Source organism: Hevea brasiliensis, chromosome 2, assembly GCF_030052815.1.
Source record: "Hevea brasiliensis isolate MT/VB/25A 57/8 chromosome 2, ASM3005281v1, whole genome shotgun sequence".
NCBI lineage: Eukaryota > Viridiplantae > Streptophyta > Magnoliopsida > Malpighiales > Euphorbiaceae > Hevea > Hevea brasiliensis.
Window position 1 is genome coordinate 6,275,654 of NC_079494.1, and position 10,295 is coordinate 6,285,948.

The 10,295-nt window shown below is 29.5% G+C and overlaps 1 protein-coding gene across 1 annotated transcript; it reads right to left on the reverse strand.

Annotated features, from left to right (window-relative positions):
- Nucleotides 1–6,149: 6,149 nt before the first annotated feature.
- On the reverse strand, nt 6,150–8,186 carry LOC110647996 (protein MIZU-KUSSEI 1). Its single transcript, XM_021802063.2, has 2 exons — nt 7,187–8,186; nt 6,150–6,561 (listed from the first exon to the last, which is right to left on the reverse strand). Exon 1 carries the CDS (start codon nt 7,887–7,889, stop codon nt 7,197–7,199), a length of 693 nt encoding a protein of 230 aa, XP_021657755.2. The 5' UTR covers nt 7,890–8,186; the 3' UTR covers nt 6,150–6,561; nt 7,187–7,196.
- Nucleotides 8,187–10,295: the final 2,109 nt, after the last annotated feature.

Here is a 10,295-nt window from a genome sequence, read left to right on the forward strand (position 1 = left end):
TATATTCAACATTACACAAGCTCCAAATCATGTTATAACTTTATCAAACACTCCAATTCCCATCAACCCTAGGCTGACCAAAATTCATGTAGTCCTTTAACATATCATTTTGTTTCATTTTTCAACAAGTCATCACTCAATCAAGTTGCCTAAGTATGAATATAAAAATACAAAAAGAGAAATCAAACTAACCTTACTTGAAATTTTTTAACTCTTCAAAACTTCTTCCTTTCTTCTTCTTTTTGTTGTCAAGTTTTTTATCAAGGTTTGAATACAAGATTTAATGATGGAAATTAAAGTTTCTATGGTGGGATTTGGGGTTTGATCAAGCTCAAAATGAGCTTTAATGGAGTTTTGGAGTGAGAGGAAGAGAGAGGTGAGAGTGCCGGCTCAATGGGAGAGAAGAAGTGAAAAAATTAGATTTTTAATTTTGTTTTTATCTCTTTATTTGACTTGGTCAATAAATAATTAATTTGGTAATTATATATGAGGTCATGCTTGGGTCATTGGGGTGATGTCATTAATTTTATTTTCATTTCTTTTCTTTTTCCTTTGTTTTTTTTCCTCATTTATTCAATTTAATTATATATTTTACAATTTTAATTTCTCATATTTTATTGGACAGTTAGGCCATGAGTCACCTCTAAGTGTGAATTGACCAATTTGTCCCTCGTCGGTCTAATTCGGTTTGCCAATAATTCAGTGTTTCTTCCGAAATCCTGACCTAATTATTTGATCTGGTTCTCTACCTTTTTCTGTGATTTTTACATTTTCTCTAGCTTCACAATTTTTCCTAGGACCGCGGTGTCACAATGTCCCGTATGAAATTAAGGTTACAATTGACCTCGCAGGCACTTTCCGGTACGATCACCCATCGCTGTGACCCTCAGCTCATTTAACTTTTTATGTTCTATTTTTCTTATTTATATTTTACCTTCTAATAATTACTATTAATTTTTGTTCAGGGCTTTTCTAGGTGATATAAACATATGTCTAGACATCATGATTGTCCGGACAGACACCGGTCACGAAAATAGTAGAATGCATAGACTGCTTAATATAGGGGTGTTACACTTCTTTTCTTTATCCCCAGTTTATTTAAAAATTCGAGGACGAATTTTTCTTAAGGGAGCAAGATTGTAATGATCCGAATTTTAAAAATATAAATTTTATATGTCTTTATGTGGTATTTGAATATTATTTTAATAGTATCTAACTAATTTATAATTTTTGTAAAAACCGTCATTTATATATTCTTAATATTATTTCTATACATATTTTATAAATTATTTAATAGTCTAATTTAATTGAAATGATTAGTTTCAAATATTAATATTTAATCAATTAACAAGATATAGCATTATATTATTTCTAACATTGATTTTAAGATTTGATTTAATTGTTAGTAATTTGATTATTGTCATTATTATCAATATTGTGGATATTATTTATTTTATATTCTTTATCATTTTAATTTATTAAGTAAGAGTTTATTATAAATACTAATAATATTTTAACTATTTTTTGATTAGAATTTAATAAAGGTGTTTAATAAATATTATGTATGTAAATGTTAAAAGTATTAGTTTTATATATTATAATATATTATAAATTTAATTTAATATATATGTTAAAAAAAAAAAGATATGAGGTGACTTTACGTGTGGTAGTGGGAGTGACAGTGGAACTCACTTCCACTATCAGCTGAAAAAAAAAAATTTTTATTTTCAAAAGAAAATTGGGAGGAGCTTCCGTGTTGCACCCCCCCCCCCCCCCCCTCAATTTCTCTCATCTCCTCCCCTCTCTTCTTCTTTCTTTCTCCAGCGATCGGCCGATGACCTCCCTGGCAGCTCCATACTCACCGGCGATGTCACCAGTGGCGGCAGCAGTGGAGAGAGAGAGAGAGAGAGAGAGAGAAAAATAGGGTCCTAAACTTTGAACACTCATATCCGATGATTCTGACGTCCAATCCGAGTGATTCCAGCAGCTATGGACTCCTAATAGAGAGCTCTTTCAGCTAAGATCAACCTCACCGAATTTGGTGGTGGTTTCCGAGGCCAGCGATGAGAGAGAAAATTGGTCCTTTTTTTTATTTTTCAGTGAGATTTCCGACAATCCGATCGTTGGATCGACGATCTGAGACCACCTATGGAATTAGGAGGAGGGGAGCAACATTTTGGTGTGCCCAGTTTTGGCAGATGTCGTCGGTGGCTTTGGCGAGCTTTGGGGATAATTCAACTTCTAGAGGCTTCCTCATAAATTTTTAAAATTTTTGAGACACAGATAAACTTTGGGTAAGATTATTTTCATTATTTCTCAGTCTGTGGTGCTTAAATGTAGTGTTTCTTAAACAAAAAAAATTCTAAGAAAAATATATGATGAAAGTAAAATTATTTGGAGATATTCTATGGCATTTGTTGAATTTTTAAGTGATTGTGGAATATTTTTGAAAAATATATATGGGTTTTAGTTAGATTTTTAGCATCTGAGCATATAAGATCATCTGAATTTATGGTATTTAAATTTTATATGATTGGTTGAAGCTTGAGAATTGAGAGTTAAATATGTGAATGTTGAATTGGGTTGAATTAGGAACATGTTAAGTATTGAAAACTTATAGAATTAAGTAATAATCTTGACTAAAAAATTCATAAAATATTCATGGGCGATTAGAAAATTACAATTCCTTTTGAGATAGCTTTATAATCTTATTAAGGACCGTGGGGCAAAATTTTAGAATTTTTAGAGCTTGTTTGAATGGATTTTTACAAAATGTCAATTATAAGGACTAAAATATAATTTTTCAAATTTATGACTATTGTCTGATGTTGATGAGATGTGATTATGGAAACTGGTGAATTAGAAGCGTTATTTGGATCTTTTTATAGGTTGGATAGGTCCTAGGTACAGAGAAAATTCTGTCGAATTTTCGGCATAAATTAGGATGTGTTTGCTTCTTTAAATTTATTTTTATTTGAATTAGTACTAACAAATTCACAATAAAATTATGTAGGTGATCAGGGTCAATCATCTTTTTTCACCCAATCTCTACAGTAGTCTCTGGTGTACTATGAGTAGATACTGATTTTAATTATAATTTCAATATTATTATATATATATTCAAGTATGCCCATGCACCACTTATAAATATAGTTATATAGTTAATTACTAGGCACGCTCTATACTACATTGTATTTATGTGATGAATTGTTTTATGGTAATTTGAAGTAGTGTGCGTGTGTTGGCGTGTGTGTGATGTGTGATATTAGTTATGGACAGGATGGGTAGACGCGGCTGGAGCTTGACTCGCTAGGACTTGATCCTTTATGGATAAGTCGGGGTAAGCACGGCTCGAGATAATCTCGCTGGCCCCTGTTTTTGGTCTATTAAGAGAAAGTCTGGCTTGGGATGTACTCGCTGGCAGGGGGTTGGATTTAAGAGGGCTGTATAGGGGATCAGCTCCCATATATATATATATATATATATTGTTTGAACACTATATGGGTGCGTGAGTGCTCTAAATTACTTTTTGTTTGTTTATGAAGTGATTTGTATGAAAACTATGAAGGTATTGCATTCCACTCTTTAGGATGCATTAGCTTTAGATAGTTATAGAAATTGTACTTAAAATCTGTATTTTACTCTCTGAGTCGAACGCCCACTCCTGTTCACCATATTTTTTCAGATTGTAGGAGGAGACCTTTTTTAGAATAACCTGCTTCTTTCCTCGCAGGTTATCAATAATTACTTAATTATATTATTATTCTCTAAATTTGTAATTTAGAACTCTGCATGTATTAACAGTAGCATTAATCTTGTCAGGGACTATATGAATTTTAGTTTTTGTATTAATAAATGAAAATTTTTTATGATTTCTAAATAGTTTGTAAATGATGTAACATGGTAGAACTGTGTTTCCCTAATTTTAGTTCATGATAATATTAGGTTAAGTTGGTCCGAAATAAAATTATAATAGTTTAATTTATTTTATTTTATATACATGTGGGGCATAAATTATGGGCCTGGTAATGGGTTTGGGAATAATAAGGCTTACTACGGGCCTCAGAGGCTTTATGCCGATCCAAGTCTTAGTGTCAGTTTGGCCCATAGGTTAGGTCGTGACACAATTATTAACTAAATTTTTGCCCATAGTCCTGTATTCTTTTTTAATAATTAAATAATATATAATCTATAATATGTAAAGTACAAATGAAGAGGTAAACTTATAAACGGATAAAAATATTCTTAATTTTTATATTATATAAATATATATATTATTTTTTATTATTTAAATTAATTTTAAAGTTTATAAAATCTTAAAATTCTTTGTCTTATTTGTATTTAACTTTTACTTAATTAATTTTTTTATTGTCACACAGAAAAAAATTATAAAAAAGAATTAATTACCATCGAAAAAATCTTTTTCTTTAAAAAAAATCTAACTTCCATATTTTAAAATAAATTATCAATTTTCATAGAAAGAATTAATTAAAGAAATGATTTTCACAACTTTTGAAAAAAAAAATCATCAATGCAAATTGAAACTTAAAGTGTTTTAATTTTGTTCTTTATGGTTTTATTTCTTTTAAAGTTTTAAATATTAAAATTTATTATTTTATTTTAATATATGAAAAATATTTTTTTATAATTCAAAAATAAAAATTTATAAAAAAATTAATAAAATAAAAAAAAAACATCTTTTTTTAAAAAAATTATAACTTTCATGTTTTAAAAAAATTATTGATTTTCATATATAAAAGAATTAACTGGAAAAACATGCATGAGTTTCTAATTTTTAAAAAAATTTTATAAACTCAAAGTGTTTTAATTTTATTTGTTACGTTTTTTTTTCTAAAACCATTTTTTACTTAATTAATAAAATTTATTGCTTTATTATAATATGTGAAAAATATTTTTATTATAATCCAAAATAAAAATTTATAAAAAAATAATTAAAATCATAAAATCATTTTTTTAAAACAAATCATACCTTCCATATTTTTTAAAAAATTTTGATTCTTATAAAAAAAATTAACTAAAGAAAATGAGTACATAACTTTTAAAATAATTTATTTATACGAATTGAAACTCAAAGAATTTTAATTTTATTTTTCATAATATTTTTCTCTTCTAATGCCATTATTTTGCTTAATTATTAAAATTTACTAATTTATTATAGTATATGAAAAATATTAATGATAAGGACATATATTAATAAATAAAATAATGCATGATTTTATTTATTATTTATGAAATTAATAAATTCGTTGCATAATTTATAATTTAACTTTTTATTAATATATTATTATTTCTTTAATTAATTTATAATACTATATTATTTCTTTTTATTAATAAATTATATATATATAAGTAAAATAATCAATTTAATTTATTTTCTTATTTAAATTTTTAAGTTTTATCTTATAATTATTTTTCTATTTTTGTTTTTAATTTTTCTACCAAATTTTATTTTAAATTGTCAATTAACTTGGTGATAATATATTAGAATTATTTCAATAAGAACTAAAATGAACATATTATAAATATAATTGATTATAAATATTTTTTACATTTTTGAACAATACTTTTAAAAAATAATAAAAGATTAACAATGGAAATAAAAGATTTTATTTCCATTGTTAATTTATTATAGTAATATTTCTTAAGCATTTTTTGTATAGTTTTTTTTTTATTATAAACACTATTACTTTAGAACAATAAGTGATTTTGATTGACATATTATTCTTTCATTATAGATATTATTATTATCATCGTCAAGATATGTATTGTTCAAAACAATAAAAATGTGTATTGTTAACATTATTTTAAAATATTATAAAATAATATCTATGCATTTTTCATAATATTTATTTAGAGTTAGTTATATATTAAATGTTTAAATAAAAATTTTAAAATATTAGAATATAAATCAACTTTATTATATTAAAAAAGGAATTTTTATAAAATTTTTATTATTTATATTCTTAAATAAAAAAATTCAAAACGCAACATATTAAAAATTTGTTTTTAAAAATTAATATATTATAATAATATTATATTATATACAAAAATTAACAGAAAATTATGTGTAAAAAAATTAAATTATGGATACATATATAATGAGTATAAATAATATACAATATATATTAAAAAAATAGTAAATATATAATATATAAGGAGATTTAATTATTAAATATATAAAATTCATTTCATGTAGTGATTCATTAACAGATCGAATTTAAGGAAGAAATTACTGATATGTGATTGTGGCGGTGACGATCAAGAAAAGCAGTAGCCAATAAAAGGTTAGGTAGTCCATTCCGTACTCTTGGCTCTTGCTCTCTGGGACGGTGACTCTCTTGCAAACTTCATTTCTCTAGATAAGGATTGAGACTAGGGACAGCATTCGACAATTCATTTAATGCACAAAATTTAGACATCTAAGCTCACAGCCCCACACCAACCTCTGATATTGAATGAGCTCCTACCAACTCTTATGATCTGTCTGCCGATTCAACAAAAGCCACACAAATTCCCACGATCTGCCAGCCGGTGTTTCACCTGATCACATTCAGATTTGGCTTGTCAGGTTAACTAAAGATTATGCCAAGAAAAAAAAAAAAGATTTATCTTATCTCAGAGTCTTATTACATGTGATTTTTTTTTTTAATCTTATCAAAGTAGGCCATTCATGTCATTCTATATGAATTTAACCATAATTAATAAAATGTGGAAAAGGTATATTTATCAATTTGGCAAATTCTCAGAGCAACAATTTGCTTGTTCTGTTTGTTTAGACAGAAAGTTAATGGGGTAGAAGAAGTTGATAGGAAAATTTTCCCCGGTGAATTCAACAATCGAGAGGCAAGAGAGAGTTTTTGTTTATCCTCTTTTTTTTTTCTGTTTTCCTACAGATAAATTGCAGATATATATGAAAAGTTGATCCCTGTCATCTCCAAATTCACCTGTGAAATTGCCTTTTTGAAACAATAGCAACCTATCCTGGTTATATTTCTGAAAATAAAATAATTTCCGGGGAAATTGGCATGGAAATTGTGTTAATTTAGGGTATTGCACACGGTGATCAACACTGAAAATCCATGGGATGGGACTGTAAATTTGAAAACCACACTAACTCGTTTCCGCTTATGAATAAACAAGAAATTAAAGTTAAGTTTAGACATACAGCCCAGAATCTAATGAGCCCTGACAAAGAAAATACTCAATTCTGGCCCTGGTGCACCATCAGGATTAATCATATACAAAGCTTCAGAATCCTTGGATCCCACCACTCTCTCAAACCTTGCCCTTATGTACGTCAATTCACCATCTGCTGTACTTTCCTTCTCATCTGGGCTTGGAAGAACACCTGCACCCATCGAAACGCCCCTCAAAAGCTGCATAACGTGAAGCTCATCATCAGACATTTGCTTCCTTCTAATAGAGTAGCCTATCTTTCTTCCATTACAATAAACAGCCCACACAAACTCTTCCAGCACTTTCTTCTTATGAGTCTTGGTCTCGCTCTCTAGCGCGATTCTTACTATATCAGATGCCATTTCTTTGTGAAAAGCACTCGTATGGATCGGTAGTTCTATAACAAACATTGGCACGCAATGAGGATCCTCTTGAATGGCTAGACTTACTCTCCCTTTGCGATATCCGAAAAGGGTACCTGTAGTAGCATGGTCTTTAAGTAAAGGTTTTCGAGGCCTGCCAAGAAGTGCAACCATCTTGCAACCTGAGGTTAACATGGGGAAGAGCTTGAACATTTTAAGAAGCCCCCCGGAACTAGATTTTGACCGTTTCTCGCCGGCGGTTTTCCGGAGCAAGGATAGTATGGCTGGATTGTCCATTTGGAAGTAAGGGCTAGAATGCACAGGAGGCATTGTAGGATTTCTGGTAAAAGGGTCTGAAATTAGATCAAGAAATAAAGAATTAAGAGAGAGGTGTATTTGAGCTAGTGACAAGCTATAAGATACATATAGAGGGATGGAAAAGGGGAGTTAGGGAAGGTGATTAGAGTTGGATTGTCCTTGCGAATCTCTTTGAAGTGGGAAAGAGGGAGGAGAGACCCCTCCAAGTTGGTTGAGAGAAAAGGAAAAATGAGCAGTAATGGTTTGATGTGACCAAGTTTAGTGATGGAAAAAGAGATGGGGAATTGAATGTGATAAGATAAGAGAGGCCGGACCACATAATGTGGGGAAAAAATACTCATAAAGATGATAAAAAAAGGACTCTGCTAATGTTGGCTTGGGCATGTGCCTCTCTGATCATTACTTAGGGCATCAACATCATTTGCTTTATGCTTTTCCAAACGCCATCCCAAACTCTCACTAATTATTGAGGTGCAGCTCATCTTTCCTTCTATACATTTTCTCCATTGGAAATGTTTTCCCTACTTTTACTTATAGGTGACTTCCTCTTTCTTTTGTCCTCTTAGTTCACTCTCTTTTTCTGTGTTAAGGCCAACTTAGTTTCTTTCTTTAAAGCAGTAATTTTTATCTGTTGTGAAAATGTAATCAAACTGCTATTTTACATTGCAAAAGAAACAGATATAACGATTTTCAAACGGTTATTATTTATGACTATGGCTTAAATATATATGGCAACAATTTTCAATTGCTGCCTTAAATCCATTAGGTAATAGCGGACAATTTTATCCTGCTCTGATAGTTGGGAAATCATAATCATAGCATTAAAAATTTCTGATCTAATTAATTAATTAATTGATTCGTTTACAAACACAAGTTGATTCTTAAGTGATCTCCATACACATGTAATATAGCATAAATGTCCAAACAAAAACAAGTCAGTGTCCAAGATGGGGTCCTTAATTTGAAACGGACTAAATGGAAACAGGAAGCATTGTCGGCATCGATGGCCATGGTGCATCATGAACATTTTGACAAGTACTAAATAAAAATTCACTGAGCATACTAGCTAGGGATCTTTTCTATGATTTCTGTAAAAAAAATATACTATAAGGTTAAAAATAACAGTATTAATCAATGAGTTTAAATTTAATAATATTAAAATTGATTTGTGAGGTTTAGATTCGAGTCCGACGAAACGAATCGAAAACAAACAAAAATGGTACTGTCTGGAAATTGGTTTGAACCATCCTCAACATTCTGCTGGCCATCTTAGTGAACATAGAGAATCGTCATTCATCAAGCACATGCAGTGATTGGACAAAAGGTTATATTTACACAAATCATACTTGACGTGTAAGACCTACGATGCATTGCCAAGAAGGAGCTAGCTGGGGTTTGCCTTTCATTTTATATTTTTTGATTAGAGGAGTCATATTTCTTCATTGATGCAACATAAAGGTGCAAGCACGCATGATCCAATGACTTGAAACAGTATCAAAGCCCAATTTCTTTTGAGGATATAAATCAGCAGGCTGCAGCCAAGCTCACTTTAATATTACATAACACTATAACTTGAAAAGGATGGATTTGATGTTTTTGGCTTGCAAGATCTTCTTTTGATCATTTGGAAAAACTTTATTCATCCATCATTCATTTTCTAGTTGCTTTTAGAGTCAATGACTTGGAACATAATTTTGAAAAATGCATGTTGTAGGAGAGTTTCAAATGGATTAAAGTGATCTTAAAATGATTCCATAATCTAAGCTGCCTTTGTCGTTGCCCTCTTAATTATTGTGGCTGTGATGGGATTGCATGGCCTTAATTGATTGTTCCTCTGTCAGTTTTCACTTATCTTTGAGTTCAATCTATGTGACATTTAACTGCTTTTGGCTTAATTTCAATCGATTTAAGAGGGAAAGAGGACCTTCATGTAATCTTGTTTGATTTTTAGATCATGATTATTGATGACCCACTGTGAAAAAACCAAAAACTCTAGCTTGTCTTGGTGTTAATTGCTGATAGGAATTGTTTATCAGAAGCTTTTTACAAAAGATCTAACTGCATATTATAATGAAATTAATTACTAACAAACAAGCCACAAATATTTCAAAAATTTTCTTGATATCTTATTGTTTGTGGGAAGGCATTATTGGTTACAACTAACAAGATGCGCAAACAATGCACCATGGACTTTGCATCTAAAGCTTCATCAAACTATATAAATTAGGATAATTATTTTTTTTTTAGAATTTGAGGCCTTATAGTTTTAAAGATGACTCTAATATCATGAATTAAAGCTTATTGGCTAGGATAACCATCTTTAATAATATTTTGATAGCTTTTACTTTTAAAAGGGTGTTTATCTTAATTTATAAGTTAGACAAATCAATTTTTAAGTTTTTTAAAAAAAAAACTAAC

Coding starts and splice junctions, on each gene's coding strand:
- LOC110647996 (XM_021802063.2), bottom strand. CDS start 7,889: ATGCCTCCTGTGCATTCTAGCCCTTACTTCCAAATGGACAATCCAGCC.